This window comes from Nymphalis io, chromosome 18 (assembly GCF_905147045.1).
Source record: "Nymphalis io chromosome 18, ilAglIoxx1.1, whole genome shotgun sequence".
Classification (NCBI taxonomy): domain Eukaryota; kingdom Metazoa; phylum Arthropoda; class Insecta; order Lepidoptera; family Nymphalidae; genus Nymphalis; species Nymphalis io.
In genome coordinates, this window is record NC_065905.1 from 10,079,676 (window position 1) to 10,100,723 (window position 21,048).

Genomic DNA, 21,048 nt, shown 5'->3' on the forward strand with positions numbered 1-21,048 from the left:
TGTTAACAGAAATATCTTCAATAATGTCTATAAAAAAAATGTCCTAGAAATTTTCTTAATTCAATTTCAAATTCCATTTTTTTAACGAACATTCGTTTACCTTTTTCTACAGTACAGTAACAGCCTGTGAATGTCTCACTGCCGGGCTAAGGCCTCCTCTCCGTCTTTGAGGAGAAGGCTTGGAGCTTATTCCTCCACGCTGCTCCAATGCGGGTTGGTATTATACTATTATATAAAATTATTATACCCTGTCCAAATTCTGCCACATATGTATAATATATATATATTATATGTATAATAATGTATATATTATTATAAATAAAATATAAATTAAATTATGTATAATAATTTTATATCCTGTCAAATATCGTAACGGACGCCGTGACTCTTATATGTGACCTCTTATATGAATTGGCAAATCTTGGGCAAACTTTTGGGGATCTGTTCACAGATGGTGCGTTTAGACGTTATTACTAACCAGCCGCGAGAATGAAACTTACTGTGTTTTTAATTATTTCATTCCTTCCGTTCAATTAATGAATGAAATTAATGACATAAAATTTATTTATTATATATCACATAAGCTAAAATAATATGTATTGTAAGTTTAAAAATTAAATACAATAAAAAAGTCAATGAAAATAAAACAAATTCATGAATATAAAAATAAAATCATAAGAAAAGTTAAAAAATGAATGTCTGTTGCTGCTAAATAAATTCAACTTAGTTAAATATCTGTCTTCTTCTCTCAAATCTTCAATCAGTGATGACAAAAAGAGATAAATTAGTTTTTAACTAAGCACCGCTTAACAACGGTTATAAATAAGAACGGTACCTTTTAAGTTATTTTTAATAACTTCAATGTCTTTTAGAAGAAACATTTTTTAATTAATAAAATGATTTATTTTTATGTTATTTGCGTTTGTTGTTTTTAATGCATAAATATATTTGAAAATATTTGTAGGTTTACTAAATAAATTATGAATTTGTTGATAACTACGTATTAAAAAGTCGATTATATTATACGTATTTTATATGATTAAGCATATGTGACTTGGTGTTCGAGTTACTCGCTCGATTAGCGTCGTTTAAATGAAGCATAAAGTCAAGTTAGCAATACATTTCTCAACCAGCAGAGAGAGGCGATACGAGGTCAGTAATAGCTGGCTGCTACAGCTGTGTGCATGTTGGCTGTATAGCGAAAAATTATTTTTTATCTCATATTTAATCTGTGACATTCGAAATCATGTAAGTAATCTGTTTTTTTTTTAATTATCAAATATAATTTAAATAAAAAACTTTTTTTAATGGGTAAATATGGAGTTTTTTAATATAATAAATAATATGTATGTAAAGTAAGTAAAATCAAAATATTTTACATAATTCGACCATTAAAAAAATCTTTCATGTATTATCACATTATTATTATATATAGTTGTTTTGTTATAACTATATTTATACTAATATATCGTACTACCCTTCATTGAAGTTAATAAATATTAATTTCGCAATTTTCTATCGTTTCAATGATAATCACTTGGATTTTGTATATTTTTAATTTATACATAATTAGCTACATTTGTTATTGTCGGAAAATCCTATTTAAAAATTAAAAACGATATATTTTTTGTTTCGCTGCAAGATTATAAAAAAATAATTAAGTTTTGGCAATGTAGTTTGCAATCCTGTTTGGATATTAATATGTATGAATGCTATAGAATATTTTGATTTCGTTTTTGGTCAAATATTTACTACATATCAAATGAAGTTTGAGTTATTAGTAATTAAAAGGTGATGTTTAAAAAAACGCCATAAAAGATCTTTCTAAGAAACTGGTAACTCCACACTTCCGGTGACCCAAGAGCTGGCGCTTATTTAGCCCAAAGGCTGAGTCTAGCTGTGCAGAGAGGCTAAGTGCCAGCGTCTTACAATATAATTTTAGGGTACAATGCCACAGGACAATCTTTTAGACAGCGTGTTTTTGCTATAAATTTGTAATGTGTGTTTTGTTTTTTTATTTTAATTTTGTATATTATAAAAATGTCTGTACATAGTTTACTAAAAAAGACAATAACAAATTTAAAAAAAATCAAAAAATTAAAAGGTGATCGATCTAAATTGGAGTTTTATAAAGTACTCATTACTTACATACATCCCGAAATCGTTATCCAGACACCGACCGAATATTTAAACAATGAAATGTGAACTTATATACATACGTTCAACTTAAGTGTCATTATCTGTAGTACATCAGTTGTCTGGATTCCATAACACAAGCTCTGCTTAATTTGGGATCAGATGTGCCGTATGTGATTATTGCCCTGGATATTATTATTATTATTATATATTATACATTATCTTAGGTGATGAATTGTCAAAGATTTAACAACTGTCTTCACCTCATAAAATACCGATTTCCATATTTCTAACATCAGAAATAACGCAATTCCATACAAACTTTTACTCCCCATTTAATTCCCATATGGAATTTCTGTGCAAAATTGTCATCCTGTTAAACCTAGCTTACGCTGTGCGTAGTGTCAGTCAGACATTTTAAAATGTTGTTAAGTTGATTACTTGAAAATATTCAATAACATCCTCCAAAATGCCGCCTAATACTTTTACCCACCACGCTGCTCCAGTGCGGTTTGGTGGATTAGATGGCAATTTTATCCAATTCATGCAAGGATAACGAATCAGTAAGCAAATAGGATTACCGGTGTAAACTTTTTTAATATATTTAACAACATGCCTTTAAGCACATGATTCATACAACTCAATACCGTCAAACATTAATACTATCCATTGATGTTTGCCGGCTTAAAGTATGAGTTAACCAGTTTAATTACAGGCAGACAAAGAGCATAATATCTTAGATCGCAGGGTGCATCGTTAGTGTTCTGTCTTATAGGTCAAATAGAAGGTCGAGTGACCATTTACAATGATTTGGCCAATATGCTAGATTGCTTATATAGTTTACCAATAAATAGTAAACAATAATCGTAACCCAATTTACATTTGCACCCTGTTTATCATTAAGGAGTTCCGTTGTATGCCTTCCTAGTCCAGGTCCATTCCAGCTCAGCACGTTCTTGATCATTTTTACGTAGCTACTCATTTTGGTATTTTCATAAACCTAACATCTCATTACACATTTACCATTTAATCTTGAGGAGTTCCCTGGTATATCTTCGAATTCTAAGATCCAATACCTGAAATTTTAAACGGAATCATTTTTTAACTTTTCTGAATCTAACGCAAAAAGAAAATCGTTTATTAAACAAAGAATAGACTTGAACATGTTATAAATATACATACAGATGAATTTATTATATCCCCCTTTTATGAGTTTCTATTTCCTTCTCTCTCTCTCTCTTGAAGTACGGCTCAAATACAATGTTTCTATATATATGTCGCAATATTTAGCGAGACAAACCTTTTCAAATGTAAGACTCGTCTTAATGCGTCGTTTGTTTCATCTCACAATGGTCATCATTGTATGAAGGTATTTCATCTTATGCAATTAAGATTGCAATTCGCAAATATCATACTTCGTAACATGTTCATACATATATAGTATAGTTTATTAGTGTAATTCATAATAATTAAATAAACTTGGCTGTAGGGCCTTGTGCAAGCCCAAGCCCATATCTGATGAGTGGGTAGGTACCACCCACTCATCAGATATTCTACCCCCAAACAATATTTAATATTGTTGTGTTCCGGTGTGAAGGGTGAGTGAGCCAGTGTAATTACAGGCACAAGGGACATAATGTCTTAGTTCCCAAGGCTGGTGGCGCAATTGGTGATATAAAAGATAGTTAGTAGTTCTTACAGTGCCAGTTTACCCGTCCACCTACCGATTTCATAAAAAAAAACCATATATTATATCAACGAGCTTAGTTATTTTGAACCGTAATATTATTTTGTAGATCTTATTTATAGTATAAGTCTTGATACATATCTTGATACATAAATATTTATAATAAAACCAATTATATTAAAGGTCAGGAACGGTACTGGATGCAAGTTGCAACGTTCGCCGTTAGGTTCATCAACCTTATCGTAGTCTAGGTTATATTTTTAGATATAGTAATATTCCTTGATTAATTTTATATTTATAAAATGACTAGTTTTCGCCCACGACTTTATCCGTGGTGTGGTGTTAGGTACATAAAAAATAACCTATGTCCCCCTTTGGGTACAAGTTTGTTTGTACCATATATTATCAAAATCATTTCAGTGTTTTTGCCGTGAAAGCGCAACAGACCGTCTCTTCCGAATTTATAATATTAGTATATATTTCGTTTATTTCACAATATATTTTGTTATCAGATAACTAAAATATTTTAATATAATAATAATAAATTAAACCGTGAAACGTTATCGGATATACAAAATCAGAGTGAGTTGATATTTTATTATATTTTTTATTCAAACAACGACTATTTTTATAAGACAAGCGAATCTAAATATGATAACGATATGAATGCAGTAAATATGTATTACTGAATATATTGTAAAATAAATTATCTGTGACAAATGGGTAATAAAAAGTATATAACCAGCTGAGTTTCTTTCGCCGGTTCTTCCCCGTTATGTGGTACTTCTCACTCAAAGCTAAAGGGACTTAATTTTTTTTTCATTGCGGGTCAAAAAGAGTATTTACACCAATGGTGGGCTTGTGGGATGCTAGATCATTTTATGTACCCCTTGCAACGTGTATGGAAAATTTTACGATGATAGGTTGAAAGTTTTTTCCCATCAATTATATTGTATACATTCATCGTATACAATTAAATTATTATATCGTGTATGAACATCAACGTATACTAACTCCAAGTTATTTTATCATCTATATACCTAATCTTGGAACCCTTCATCATGGATCCGATGCGTCTAAATAACATCGCTGTAATCCAACCCACGTTGAACGTCGCTAGTGATGCCGGATTAATAATAATAATATTATAAATACAGTTCATTGAATATTAAAATCACCGTATAATTACCGCAAATGTAATTGTTAAGCACGCAATACACATGCTGTTTATAATGAGCGTTAAACTCAACGGATGTGCTGCTAATGAGCAGATTGATTCATTTTGTTCTTGTTCACATTTTTTTAATTGAATGCTGCATTATATAAACGACGAACCAAATACGCGACGTAATTCACTCGGTGTTAGGGCTTTTTGCAAGCCTGTCTGTGCTAAAATTTTCCTAGACGTAAAAAATAAGTAAACGCTTATCGTAACGTCGTGGTAATCTCTTTTTGTCACAAAAAAAGCACAATTTTAATTTATCTGGCCCCCTAAACTACGATAACCCGTGACTGGGTCAGCCAGTAGTCTTTCTTGTTGTAATGAAAACTACTTCTTTAAAATAAATAAGCAAAACGGTTAATAGTTTCAATCGGAGTTTGTTTTTTTGTGTGTAAACATCTTTGCGTTCGGTAAGAGACTTCGAGCGTCAGACGAGTAAGTGCAAGATTTCGAGCGTCAGATGACGTCAGCGTAAGATTTGTTATTTACACATAAATTACACACAAAAGGTGTGAGTACCTTGGCACTCACACAATTTTTTATTATTGCAGACTATTTCATTTTTTTATTTTATTTTTATTTTATGTTCATAGGTCTACAAAACAAAATGACAATCAAAAAATTTAAATGATTACATTTCTCTTGATGTAGACACGACATGCGTTTTTGATTAAGTGCGAAAAAAGCGTCTAGTCTGTGACAGCAACAAAGACCTAAGCTTATAATTTTTTTTTAATAGCTAAATAATTTAAAATATCGAAACAGTTTATTCATCATTGAAAGAAATAGTCTGCAATATAAATATTATTAATGTGAAGGTGTTTGATAAATTGATGTTGATGTGACCCTTTGTAACAATGACTCAAAGCATTGAACGACTTATCAACACTTAAATATTCATTTAGGATTCTTTAAAAATTGAATGGCGAATTTACAACCATGATTATTATATTTAAATTTCATATTAGAGGTATTTCGCTCGGAACGCTCGACAGGTCGCACTAGCACGCACAAGGGAGAAGCGAGCGTCGGAGATGACGCGAAGGTATAGAGAGCGTCCGTTTGCCGTTACGGCATACGAGTCTTATTATCCTCAAGACGCACCAATAATCTACGTTAATAATATTTGAATATATTCGCTTTAATATTGACATCAAAAATTATCTTATTACAAACGTAAACGTTCCTAACAAAATAGCTTCGCCTTGCTTCAACACAGACTGCAAAAAAAAACTGATTAGTTCTGATAAACATAGCAGAGATAGCCGAGGATAGAAAGCCATAATCTTAGCTGAAGATTGTAGATTCAAATCCAAGCAAGCGATGAACTTTCATTTGTGTTTGTAATTCATCTTGCGGTGAAGAAAAATATCGTGAGGAACTTTGAACACTATATGAATCTCATTCGTAGTTGGCTATTCTCCGTTGAGAATGACCTACGTGACGGTAATCTATCAGAAGGACGAAATCATCAAAATAAAATCTTTTATAAACGTACATATTGAGCTAATAACATATTTGAGGAGGACCGGTTATTCAAATCGTGTCTTAAACTTGATAATATTTCGATAATTGACTATTGCGGAATATTAATCTAACCACAATTTCAAAGCAAAATATACTACCTGAGTCACGAAATAAACGAGTGCTTCAATACATGATTTGTCGAGTTTTACTGCTCTACGAACATTAAAGGTATAATTATTGTATGGCTTTAAACATTTTCAATGGTTGTATACGTCAATAAGCGTTCATTATCTCAGAAATTGTTCAGATGTGTATATATGATGGTATTTTCCGGGACATTCCAAAAAAATCCATGATAAAAAAATCAATCTTTAAATCGCCTGAACTGATTTTGATGTATAGGGTATCGTTAGAATCATTACATCCCGAGTGACACAGGTTATACATTCATTCATTCGTTCATTAAAATCATGTGTTTTCTAAATAAAATTATGTTAGTTATTATGCAATTACCATGATAAATTTATTTATTAGTAAATGCAAAGCGTAATCGTTTGTAAACATTAAAAATGGATTTCATCCATTTTTGCTACAAAATGGAACGTAAATTTGTTCAAACGATTTCGTAACGATTAATAAATCAATATTATAATAATGTATTCTTTTTACGTATAGTAAATATTACCTATTAATATTTATGAACGTATTAATTATTATGGTCTTTCATAATTAATCTTATGAAATAAATATATTTTTGACAAACCCAATAGAAAAGAGAGTAAGCGAATTTGCATGTAAAAATACATTATAGAAATTTCCAAAACTTTTCTAATTGTCTTTCTAATTCTAGATAAACGTTCAGATTATATTATAACCTCAAACATTCAGATTTTCTAAAGTTTTTTAATAACACCTCTTTATAATAATTAATGGATTTCTAAGAATAACATAATTTATTATATACTAGACTACTTTTAGTAATACTATTTTTTTACTCCTACTACTACTATACTACCAAAACTAAAATGAGTTTGTTTCTTTGTTATGCTTTCACGTGTTAACTATTCAACCGATCATCATAAAATTTTGCATACACTTTGTCAGGGGTACAGAAACGAACATAGGCGACCCCTACCCACGCGAAGCCGAGGTCGAAAACTAGTTTTTCCAAAGAAAACCATTTTCTCACATTTACAAACTTAACTAACCAAATTTTATGAAATGGAAGGAAGAAGTAAAATCTTCTTATATTTTATTTCAATTACAAAATTATAAATTACTGTTTAAATAACATATCATCGTCGTAAGGAAAATCAGTGAATCCTCACCAGACCGATTGAATTAAATACAAAAAATCCGAATGTTTAGTTAAATAAATTAGTGTATATTAATAAAATTCGTATTACTTCACTGTACGGATGAATATTGAGTGTTGAAATAATGATTGGCTAGGTGACCAAATGTTCGGTTAATTGTTTAAGGTCAAGGATATATAATTTATGCAATGCGTCATTCAGATATGAAATATAATTGCCGTTGCTATTTGGCAACGTAACTTTTACAATTTTTTATTAGTTTTACGTGACGTTGTATGATCGACAAAACAATATATTTTACATAAAAATTTCTCTTGTTTTACTGACGATACGCCCATTGGTGACTGACGATTATATCCGGAATTTATTAATTTAAGTTAATATATAAAGTAATTATATATATAAGTATGTATTTACTAGAAAAGTAGTATATGTAGTATATCAGATGTCTGGTTTCCATAGTACGATTAGTTTGGAATCAGATGACCGTGTGTGAATAATGTCCCAGGATATTATTATTATAAGTTAATAATTGTTTTTATGCATTAATTTAAAAAAATATAGTTAAATATATTATTAAATAATAATAACTGACACGAATAATTTCTAGAGGAAAAATAAATTTACGCTTATTATAATGATATTTCTTCTAGCACAATTAAGAAGTAAAAAAAAAACAGACAACAAAGAGGTAGAGGAGTAGACGCAATAAGAACTTCAGAAGATTTGTTTTTAATACAGCGTATATTTATATGAGTAAAGCAAAAAAAAAAAATACATTAAATAAATAATTATTACAAGTACCTTGACTAATAATTAAGATAACATTATAAAAAATAACTAAACAATAATAAATTTTAATTTCAGTAAAATGAAAATAAAATCAGAATTGCTGTTACAACCAACAGAAGAGTTATCCAAGGAGATAAGGATCGAATTGAAAGAAGACATCACTACCAGGGACCGCGACCTCGCCGCCATCAAGGAATGGCTCAGGAAGGAACCACACCTACCTAACGAATGGGGTACGTTTTGTAATTGTATATTATTTAAAAAGTTATATATCTGTCACTTATACAAAATCCGACTAGGAACGCTGACCATGAACATACTTAATGTTATAAAAGCGAATGTATATTTTTTGATATGGTAGTAAGTCATAGCAAACATTTAAGTACACACATATACACAAATACGCACACGTTCATACCATGCACGCACGCACGTTCTCACGCACTCAAATGAACACGCACATACACTCATATATTTTACTCAAAAAGCAAAGTCTTTCTCTAACTATAAATATTTAAGTGGATGGAACCGTTATTAGCCGTAACAAAGTTTTCCATCGAATACATTTGTTATCGTTCCTAAGTTTTTAAGACTATTGATAACATGAGACTGAATAAAGATTCATTATTATCTGTATTGTAGCGGTTGAAAGGTATGAGTCTGTGAAATGTATGAAAGAATCAACCATATTTCCCCTGGCTTTCATCGCATAGTTCAATCGCTCCTGCGTCAATTTCATTGTCAAAAGACTAGTACCTAAAAAAAAAATTAAAGTAAAACATTATGGTTATAATGGTATGAACATGGCTCTTTAAGTGGTCAAAAAGGTTATGATTGCCGACTGTATTACCGATTATTAAGAATAGAAAGAATAAAACCTATATTTTAAAACATTCAAAATTGATATGAATCATATATAAAATATATTCTATATATCTGGGGCCCATATCGTCAAGACTGGACAACGGAAGCGCAGGACTCTATCTACCTTTTCTCGAACCCTTTTGTACCCTTATAGATTCTAAATTCCAAATATATTATGTTTTTTTATTACTAAGACTTGTGGCTACTGAAGTCTTGAGAATCTTGCCTATGGTAGCTTAGTTAATAAGGTTATTGTAACGGCTAACCGTTTTATTACATGAATATTATAATATTTATTTTCGTTTTTATAGAGGACAATCCTTTGATGACGTTCCTCCGTGGTAGTAGTTTCTCCTTGGAGAAGTGCAAGCGTAAACTGGACATGTACTTCACAATGCGTGCCGCTTGTCCGGAGTTTTTCACCAATCGAGATGCTTCAAGCCCTGCGTTAAAAGAAATCCTTAAAAATAAACTGTAAGTACCTTCCATTTATATCTCAACTGGCTCGTCCTTGTAATTGGACGCATGGTCGAAATTCTATCGTGTACATCGCTTTTGATTTTACCCTTAATATAGGAACTACTGTGAGACAACGAAACTATTGCCCATTATTAATATATATGGGCTATTTTTTTATAGAATAGGAAGGCGGACGAGCATATGGGCCACCTGATGGTAAGTGGTCACCAACGCCCTTAGACATTGGCATTGTAAGAAATGTCAACCATCGCTTACATAGCCAATGCGCAACCAACCTTGGGAACTAAGATTTTATGTCCCTTGTGCCTGTAATTACACTGGCTCAATCACCCTTCAAACCGGAACACAACAATATCAAGTACTGCTGTTTTGCGGTAGAATATCTGATGAGTGGGTGGTACCTACCCAGACGAGCTTGCACATAGCCCTATCACCAGTAAATATAGTTTCGTCGAACTGACCAAATCAGATCTGCGGTAAGCGGACATTGCATAGGTGTACTAGGATGACAGCTGACAGGGAGAGATGGCGTAACCTCCTAAAAGAAAATAACATCAGCCACTACTTCATGACGACCACGACCGCTCTGAAAAGAATATATAAGAAGAAGAAAAATATATATACTTATTGATTTTCAATCGTAATTTTTCTCACTACTCTCAATTAGGCGGTAGTATGTGAGATGTTGTTTATGTTAAACAGCGTATGTCACCAATATCTCGTGATATTAACAGAGTTATTATTTACTTGAAATTTTAGAGGACGATAATATTTACCTTAATAATTTTAACATACTATGAATCACATTAATAAACTTTACTTCTTGGAAAAGTAGTTCTAAATCAAGCCAACTGAGTCCATTTTTCAGTGTCATTTCGATTTAACGAGATGTTTACGTAATAAAGCAAAAACTATCTCTAAATCATGCGATTTAAGGTTCATTTCCGAAAGACAGCCTCCGAGCATAGGCCTTGATGTTTCAAGGGCGTTCGGTCGCGCATAGACTGCGTAATCCTACTAAGCATAAGCAATATGGATTACGTAAATATCCAAGCGTCTTCAGTTTGCAATATTTATGTATTAATGACGTCACCAATACAATATGTACATATGTATATGATAAATACGAGGATGTTATAGTGTTTTCGCATATTGACAAAATACGAGAGCAAAGTAAATATTAATTTTGATTCATTTATTAAAATTCAAAATGCTTGAAAATGCTGTATTTATTGTTTATTTATGTATAATGGCTAGCTTAGTATGTAACCTTATGTTCACTTTTAGTCATTGTATGCTTTATATATAAAAGAGGTGTTCTGGTTATATCAATCAAAATATTCTATGGCAAAAATGTACACTAAAAATGTTGATTCGTTAAAAATGATTTAGATAATTTCGTTCGTAAGAAAAATATAATTGTTTATTCGGAGACTATAAACAAAAGAGGTTTGATTGAAAACAACAAAACATTGTATATAGGTACTAGTATAAGTTTAGTTGTGGTACCGTCATCATATATTTCTGATTAGCCTAATGGTTGATTAAAGTTTTTTTAAATAAATGAATAGGATATTAATTTATTTCCAGACAAGGGCCAGCCCTACCAGGTGTCACGCCAAAAGGCAGACGAGTCACAATATGTCGTGGTAAGTTCTTAGCTTAAAATGGCCTTGATGTACAACTTTCTCAACTTGATTATTGTACTTTCGATATTCGATACTTATAATTACATATATCAGACGAATTTTGTTTCTAGATCCCTCAAGTTCTTGTAAATTAGGTTTATTTTTGTATATCACAGAAAGTTCATTAATAAAGGTTTGCATTATTGTGCAATCGGTACCTGTGAGTAACACATATCCCTTTTTCATTCGCAAAACGTGTTCACCCAGCGAGATCGGAAAAAAAGGACAAAACCTTCACAATTTTGATACGACAAAATTTACTGGATCACTGCACATAAGCAGTGTTGAAAAAATTTTGCTATTCTTAGTGATCATAATAATTATATTACAGTGCATTTCTTGGTAAACATCCAAAGGTTGTTCGTTTTTGAAGAAAGAGCTATGGAAATTGGTTAGCGAAAGCGCATAAAGCGCTAGTAATTACATCTTTTAAAGAATACTATTTTGAAGGTATACGCTTGTTTCATTTCACGAGTGAGATACGACATGATTTCTTACAAAATAGCACTGTCGATCTACAAAGTTAAGTAAATACTTGACGTCAATTCAAGTTACAAAACAAACACGGTAGCGTATAAAAGTGACTTATCAAAATTACGTTTAAAATTTCAACTGCAAACATTAAAGCATGTTGTATAAAAAAATATAAACATCACAAAGCAAATAAAGCCATCGTGTATGTTCCTCTCGTGTTGTTTATTTACCAAGAAGGATATTTGCTATCAACTCACGTAAATCACAGGGCTAATATAAAGATAAAGCTTGTCCTTAGAACAAAGTATTATATACAAATGATTCTACTTATATTATTTATAAATAAATATTGACCAGTACATAATATAATGATGTTTCTTTATATATAATCATTAACTTAAATATATCATTTAAATTATGATTATATAATTTTGTATATTGATATGATATACATTATGTTTATTTTTCTGTTATATGAACATCAAGTTAGGGCATTTTATATGTTTGCGGATGTTGATTCACGGCACCCGGTGCCGGTAAGCTTCACATACGTCTCCCTTCCAGTTCGGTTCATGTGGGGGAAACGCGTAAATGGAACGACCTTTCAAACAAACCTTCTTACTTTTGATACGAGAATAAGTTAATATCACTGGACGCAAGTATTGAAAGGAAACCACTATTCTTTGTGATTACAAAGAAATATTAATTTTTATTAAACTAGGCTCATACACTTAATTAAGCTACCGATTTGAAATATATAAATAATTGTTATTTTTATTTATACAAATTATTAAAAAAATAATATTTTGTACCAATAGTCTAACGTGGTCTCACTATATACAATACATATATAGAATGCCTGATGTATTTATATTTAAAAATAAAATTTAACACTTATAAACGTGTAAAACATTAAAAGCAGTTTCAAGACATTCATACAATACCAACGGCATAATTTACATAATAGACTCATCGTGTTAACGATCTATATAGTCATTTTATATACCTACACAAACACCAGCCGCTTTATCCGCGTTAAGCGTCACTACTCCGCCCCGTGCTCGTGACTTGGCGTTGCTTAGTGAAATATTATTATTTATTATGATTATATACAATAATTATTTTATAAATTCTCAATAAATGGGCTATCAACCCTAACATTTTTCAAAACGGACTATCAAATCTTTAATTTTCTAGTTATTATATTTAATTTTATATTCTTTAGTTTATCTCGTTTAAATGTATCAATTTTTCATCTTTATGATATTATTAGTAGGATAATAAAGGTTCTTCAAATGTTAAATTGATAGTACTTTTATTATATATAAATACTACATGTATTTAGTTAACTGACCAATATAAGTTTAGCACACATATGTAAGTATATATAATGATAGATTTTGCAAAACATCATTTGTTTTTTATTGTATTTAAGTACGTTAGGACCAAAAACTAAGTTAAAACTATATGAAAACAAAACCATATAATGACATAACTACGAGAAATTTCTTTTTTATTACGTTTTCTTTTTCTAAGTCTTTTTTCCAACAAACTCTTGAAGGGTCCCGACATAGACAGATAAGTGAAAGTTCTACTAATAGATTAAAATATATTATGAAGCGTTAAAAGAATTGAAAATTGTAAGTTGGTATTCAAATAATATTTAATCATATTTAAATCCTGGACCATTCCAAGTCCCCAAGTCTGTAACCAATGCTTTATTCCAGGTCTGTACCCAACTCTCGACTCCCAGCAAATCACGGACACCTTGAAGCTAGCTCTCATGATTGGTGACGTCAGACTCGTGGAGGAAGTCGTGGGTGTTGCTGGTGACATCTATGTGCTGGATGGTGCTGTGCTGGGACCGAGCCTGCTGGCCAGGCTTTCGCCGTCCATCATTAAGAAGTTTATGATTTGCGTTCAGGTTAGTTGTTCAAGTACAGAAATACTTAGAGATCAACAATTGAGCACGAGGCTCACCTGATGGAAAGTGACTACCACCGCCCATGAGCAGAAAAGTCGCCGGTGAAAGCTAGTTCCACAGAGTAGATATGCGAGGCAGGAAAAATTGCGTTGTTGTGGATTTCCAGACATTGAGGTGGTCAGGATGGAATTTATAGTTCTGACGCGATCTCCGGTGGTAAAATTCAGCAGCCGAAACTAATCCAAATAATTCCTCAGAATATCACCCGTGATATATGTGATAGAGGATACAAAGTGACCCGACATCTCTAAGCAGTTCCAAATGATCGAGCCGGTTCGTAAGAACTTGATCGTTGACAATTCGAACTACTCAACGTTGTCCATAAATATTATTTAATAAATGGAACAAAGAAAGAAATGAAGAATGTGAAACTTGGATCATGACTCCCCGTTGCGGGTTCAAGGCTGAACAACCTTACCTCTCCTAAGACGAATGCCACAGAGTACTTATTATATCCTAAAAGAGAAATCCTTCGCCGATCGTTTGACCTTTACATGTTGCATGCATAAGATATTCTAATCAGAAGTGTTTTTATATTTCAGGAAGCATACCCAGTAAAGCTAAAGGAAGTCCATATTATAAATACTTCACCGGTCGTTGAGAGATTTGTCAATTTAGTGAAACCATTCCTGAAAGAGAAGATCAGGAAACGAGTAAGTATTCCTGCGTTTATTCTTTCAAACAACTATTTCTATAACACACCAACTGAATCATCTATTTTTACCAGATTCTCTCGTATTAAGCTTCTGTTTAGTTTATTGAAAAAATTTTAAAAATACATAAGATACATGATGTACATACGTTTTTAAGAAATACGTTTTTTTTAGTGTTCATAAATTATACCGTACCATATTTTTTTAAACATAAAATTATATATAAAAGCAAAAGACAATTACTTTCAGATTTTTATTCACAAAGAAGTAAAAGATCTTTACAAGTACGTTCCTCAAGAGATGCTGCCAAAGGAATACGGCGGTCAATGTGGCACTATGGATGAACTTCAAGGTACGTTCACCATTTTTGGTGCCATTGCATTAATATCGCCTGACAGTAAATAATCAACTCTATCCAAGGACGTATTAAGTCAGAATTAATTAGAAAAACTTCACAATAACAAGCTTGCGACTGCACAACGTTAATACATCAGTCATTTCTGTGGCAGGGCATCCGATTCTATAATAAAATTCCGCAGGTCATTTGGCATTTACCAAGAACTAAATTAAAAACTCATGTTAAGATTTTTTTAAATAAATTAGACTCATTATACTACAAGATTATATAAATGATAGAAGAGTTAGTATTTGTTGGTGTTCATACAGGATATATTAATATGATTAACTTAAAACACTCAACTTCTCTCAAACACTCAAACTCACTTCTCCTCAAAAAAAAAGGAGAGGAGGCCTTTCGCCCAGCAGTGGGGACATTCACAGGCTGTTACGGTACGGTAAAACACTCAAACTTTCGAAACTCAGGACCTCGGGGTCTATAGCCTTTTATCCATTAGATCAACGAGGTAGTCCCTGTTTGATGTACTTGTATAAGGAGTAGAAACGAATCTTATCGCTAAAAAATAAGTTAGTTACAATAGTTGACAACATTTGGCAGGGTATTTTAAAACGTAAAATTTATTACAAAAAAAAAATGGTCTTGGCCGTAACCATCATCTATGGATGAAAAGATGACCAATAAATACCATTTTTCTAAAACAAAAAAATCTTTACAGAGAGATGGACGCAGAAACTAATAGAATACAGGGATTGGTTCAAGCTGCAAGATGCGCTGATCGCAAATGAAAGCCTCCGACCTGGGAAGCCAACCAACTATGATGAACTCTTCGGCATCGACGGCTCTTTCAGACAACTTGCTATCGACTGATGCTTCAGATATATAATAGCACATCTCGCTCTTTCTTATGTCTCCAGAGCATTTTGCTTAAATTTGTTGTCCTACTCACTTTATTTAAAAAAGGACATGGGATATATTATACAAACTTTAAAAAAAAATTATATTAATTAGTAATCATAAAGTCCACACTGGCCCGCACTTAGAGATCTAAGACACCTAGGTAATTTGACATTTCAGGGCCCCCCATCCGAAGCGATTAGAGTAAAATTTTATCCTTTTTGGCTGGGGCCCCTCGGCTGGCTGGGGCCTTGGGTCCACATGACATAATAGTTAATAATATTAAATTTATATAATCGACATCAATTAACACAGTCAACATTTAGGATAGAATATTAAATATGTGATTTTCTTGATAACCAATAAACAAGTTTTAAATATATTTGGTAGTGATTGCTAGATATTACATCCGTTACGATAATAGATTTATAATACCTTAATTCCCTTAATTTGATTGATAGCGTTAATCTAAATAGTTAAATGTTATGGTTAGGCATGTACAAATTTCAAGAACACAAGTCTTTATTTATTCGCTACCAACTTTTGTGATATATTGTTTTTATATAATACTATTTGATATCAATATTTCCGAATATTAGAAGCAGTAGATGGTTTTTATGTAGACAAAGTATATTTCATATAAATACTGAATGTCATGACTAAGTACTCATCGTTTCACGTTGGTTAGGTTAGTATTTAGGTACAGTATATACTTTAAAACATATTTCATTCATGACTAAATTTTAGATAGATAATATGTATACATACGAATGACAATTCGTCATGGCTTATATACAATATGAACAAATGAATAGTTTTACACTAAGATAATCCTCTCGATCCGACGAATGAGGTTCATGATTGTATTATAAATTTACCTAAATTTTCCTCTAATTTGCCTGAAGGCTGACATAATACTACTAATTTTTTTTCTAACCCATACATAAACACAAACATCTCAACAAAATAACATTAATACAGTACGATTAATTGTATCGGACAACACATGTAATATGTCTTAACGTTATATTGTCGCATCTACTATTGTACGTATTTGTTAGGTCGGAGCTTTTCTGCGTCTTTTTACTAAGAAATGAATGAAAACAGCGCCATCTAGTGACAATAATCGGAATTCGAAATTTGAAATTTAATATCGCAATTAATGTCGCTATCGAATAAATAATAAAAACTCGCAATAGGAACTCTGTAGGAAATAATTGAAAACTCGAGTCGATTAATAAATGTCAGAATCTATAATAACATCAATGAGACAATATAACGGGGTCCAGTAATATACCTCAATACAGTGTTGCAGAACTATCGATAATTGACCTCGAAAACTATTCAGGATATCGACAGCACTATCGAAAGTATAGTCAAGTCAATATCGATGGTATCGATAGCTCAACATGAGCAACACTATTGATGACAGCATTACTATCGGTACAATCGGAATTCGGTAGTAACAATTTAATACAACTTCAATGCTATCGAAAAATCGTTGACAATCGATGGTCCAAAACCAGCGATACTGCCATAGGTATAGGTAGGTATTCATAGGTCGCATGTGTCTAATTTCATTGAAATTCTGCCACATGTGTATTCTACCAACCCGCATTAGAGCAGCGTGGTGGAATAAGCTCCAAACCTTCTCCTCAAAAGGGAGAGGAGGCCTTAGCCCAGCAGTGGGACATTAACAGGCTGTTACTGTTACTGTTACTCATAGGTTTTAGTTAAAACGAATGAATTTCGCAATACTATCGAGACGATCGTTACTATCGAATGAATTACTTTAAATAGTATCAATAGTATTGCTGTTATCAATAGTATTCACACGCGGCTATAATGTCGATACACTATCGATACAATTGTTTACACTTTTACTATCGATAAACAATCGATTGGCTATCGATAATGGACTATCGACAAGCATCACTACGGCTCAATATATCTTGAATTCTGTAGGATAACATCAATGTGATTAAATGTAATGTAATTTTTAGGTTATATAAAGTATAATTTAATATTAAGATTAAAATGGTGTAATGTTTTTAATCTGGAAAAATAGCAATTGTTTTTAAAAAATTATATGATATTGATTATTATGTGATTGCTTAAATATTATGATTCAAATAACAAAATTATTATTTTCTAATGGTCTTTTATTTATTTATTTAAAGATGTATAAAAATCTACGGGCTTAATTATAAACGTTATTAAACGTGTATTTATTTAAACAGAGATTCTCATTCAGGTTCAGGTCTCTTTCGTATGAATTATCATTTGAAAGAAGAAGGCATCTCTTAAAAGTCTCTTCAATCCTATAAATACTCAGTAGTTAATGCTGTATACAATTAATAAAAAAAGATTTGTGTAGGAGATCCATTAAATGAAATCATCCATTAAAAATGATATTGTAAAAGGCTTGATGAATCGGAATGAACGCTTCAGAAATTAATGTACTTTTTTGTCTTTTTAGTAGTATAAATTTAAGCGACCTTAACGTAAGAATGAAATTAAAGTACGCATACATACGTGCATTCTCTATTCCGTTTTGATGACGAATGCGACTGCTAAAAGTTCAGGCGCATGACTTAAAACATGAAATATTCACTAACTTCTTATTTGGTCTTGATCCAAGATTTGAATTTGTTTAAAAAAAGCTTAAATATTTTTAACAGAAGTATTAGGTGATAATAATAATGTCCTCCAGACCGATTTCGGCCACGGCGGCCAATCTCAAGAGAGATTAGCCAACTACGCAGGAGATATTAGGGTGCACAAGTATATCCGCTAACACAGGTGCACTCTCTACTCCCTAACGCTCATGGGACGGCAATCCGACACGACCGGAAAGAGTTCAGGCGCAGGACCAATGGCTTTACGTGCTTTCCGAGGCACGGGAGGCACACACTTCCAACTTCCAGACTCCGGGCTGCTACTGAGAATTTTCTTAAAAAACCCAATAACTTTTTACTGGCCCGCTACATCCGGGTCTGCGGCCTTACATCAAGCCACTAGACCAACGAGACAGGCAATAAGTGATACATAAATAGTCTGCATGATTATTAAAAAATGTATATATATAATAAACATTACTTACATTAATAACAATGCCTAATCCTACAGCCGGTATTCTGAACCCAACATTTAAAATCTTAGAAGGTATTTCGTTTGCGCAAAGTTGCCATGTTTCGACATGCACTTGTAACGTACAAGTGTACGTGTTAATTTTTTTTCTTGTCTTTATTTTCTTAGAATAGAAAAGTTCAAACTCCAATAACGTTGTTGCTATTAAAAAGAGAAGCCGAAATGGACCATTGGTAAGAACGCGTGAATCTTAACCGATGAACGTGGGTTCAAACCCGGGCAAGCACCTCTGAATTTTCATGTGCTTAATTTCTGTTTATAATTCATCTCGTGCTTTTCGGTAAAAGAAAACATGGTGAGGAAACCTGCATGTGTCTAATTTCATCGAAATTCTGCTACATGTGTATTCCACCAACCCGCATTGGAGCAGCGTGGTGGAATAAGCTCCAAACCTTCTCCTCAAAAAAGTGAGAGGAGGCCAGAGAGAGAGAGGGAGATACTGATTTGACTAAAATACATTCTTATCAATACTTACAATGATTTCATATGTGAAAGTGTTCAATTATTTGCTCCACTTTCACACACATCTTGGAACGTATCATAAAGTTTACCATTTACGGAACATAATATGTTTTTTACATATCACACTATTGTCGCGAATGGAAGATATGGAATCTCAGAAAACACACTGTCAAAGCTCAGTGATATTTAACCGTTTTATTATTCGAAAGTCGAAAAGTATAAATATTTATTATAAATTCGTAGCCATCCACTCTAAAATAGTACCTGATGGTAAATGGTCACTACTGCCCATAAGAAATATTAAACATCCGTTAACATTTCTTATATGAAATTACAAATGTTGGTAATATAATTAAGTTATTTTAGAGAGCATTCCATGGTTTATCAAAAGTTACTTAAAAATTACCTACGTGTTCACATACCGCTTATTAATTATAATATCCTGGGACATTTTTCACACACGGCCATCTGATCCCAAATTAAGCTTGTACAAAGCTTGTGCTATGGGAACCAGACAACTGATATACTACATATACTACTTTTATTTTGTAAATACATAATTATATAGAAAATTACACCCAGACTCAGGACAAACAGAAATGTTCATGCACACAAATGTCTGTCCTGGGTGGGAATCGAACCCACAACCTTCGGTGTGAAAAGGCAAGTATCTAAGCTACAACCACGCCAACCGGCTCGTCAACCGTTATTAAAATATCTATACATTAAAATTCAACAATTCCTAACTGTTTTCAAGATTTCTTGAAATACCCACGTGATAAGATAAAAAACGTCGTTTTTCGTCTGTTGCTATCGTTAAGTTTAAGGATTTATTATTTAACCATTTTTTTATGATTTTACATTATTTATATTTTGTGCAAAGATATTACCACTTTTTATACTTAATTAGTGTTGATAATTATATAATAACTAGTTTCCACCCGCGGCGTTTGGGGGGGGGGGGTTTGTTAGGTACCCTATGTCCTATTCTGTACCCAAAACTTTCATGATGATTGATTGAGTAGTTAAGACGAGAAAGCGTAACAAACAAACAAACTCACTTTCGCATTTACAATATTATTAAGGATTCATCTCGTTCAGTAAAGGAAATCATCCATTCTCAAGACAGTCTTAGACATGAGACCAGCGAATAATAAAAAACTTAAGTGTGACTTAACAGCGAAGTGAAAACTTGAAACTGTTAAATATATTTGTCCAATTTCCACATCTTATCCTCCAAGTAATAGTTCTATCCCTTTTTATTATATAGCCTTTTATTCATTAAAATACACAGCATGTTGCTTGGTACAAAATATTAATACAGCTTAATTTAAATGAATAATAGTTAAAATACACTTATATTATCTGTAAAAAGCCGAGATAGCCCAGTGGTAAGAACGCGTGAATCTTAATCGATGATC

The 21,048-nt window shown here is 32.1% G+C and overlaps 1 protein-coding gene across 2 annotated transcripts; it reads left to right on the plus strand.

Annotated features, from left to right (window-relative positions):
* The first annotated feature begins 1,142 nt into the window (after positions 1-1,142).
* On the plus strand, positions 1,143-18,077 carry LOC126775463 (alpha-tocopherol transfer protein-like). Of its 2 annotated transcripts, XR_007669882.1 has the most exons (9): positions 1,143-1,248; positions 8,696-8,853; positions 9,796-9,958; positions 11,555-11,613; positions 13,854-14,050; positions 14,653-14,763; positions 15,013-15,115; positions 15,837-17,575; positions 17,742-18,077. XR_007669882.1 is itself a non-coding variant. In XM_050497433.1 (8 exons), exons 2-8 carry the CDS (start codon positions 8,700-8,702, stop codon positions 15,986-15,988), a joined length of 939 nt encoding a protein of 312 aa, XP_050353390.1. In that variant the 5' UTR covers positions 1,143-1,248; positions 8,696-8,699; the 3' UTR covers positions 15,989-18,077. The 2 variants fall into 2 exon arrangements, 1 of the variants encoding a protein (XP_050353390.1); XM_050497433.1 differs by having other exon boundaries at positions 15,837-18,077.
* Positions 18,078-21,048: the final 2,971 nt, after the last annotated feature.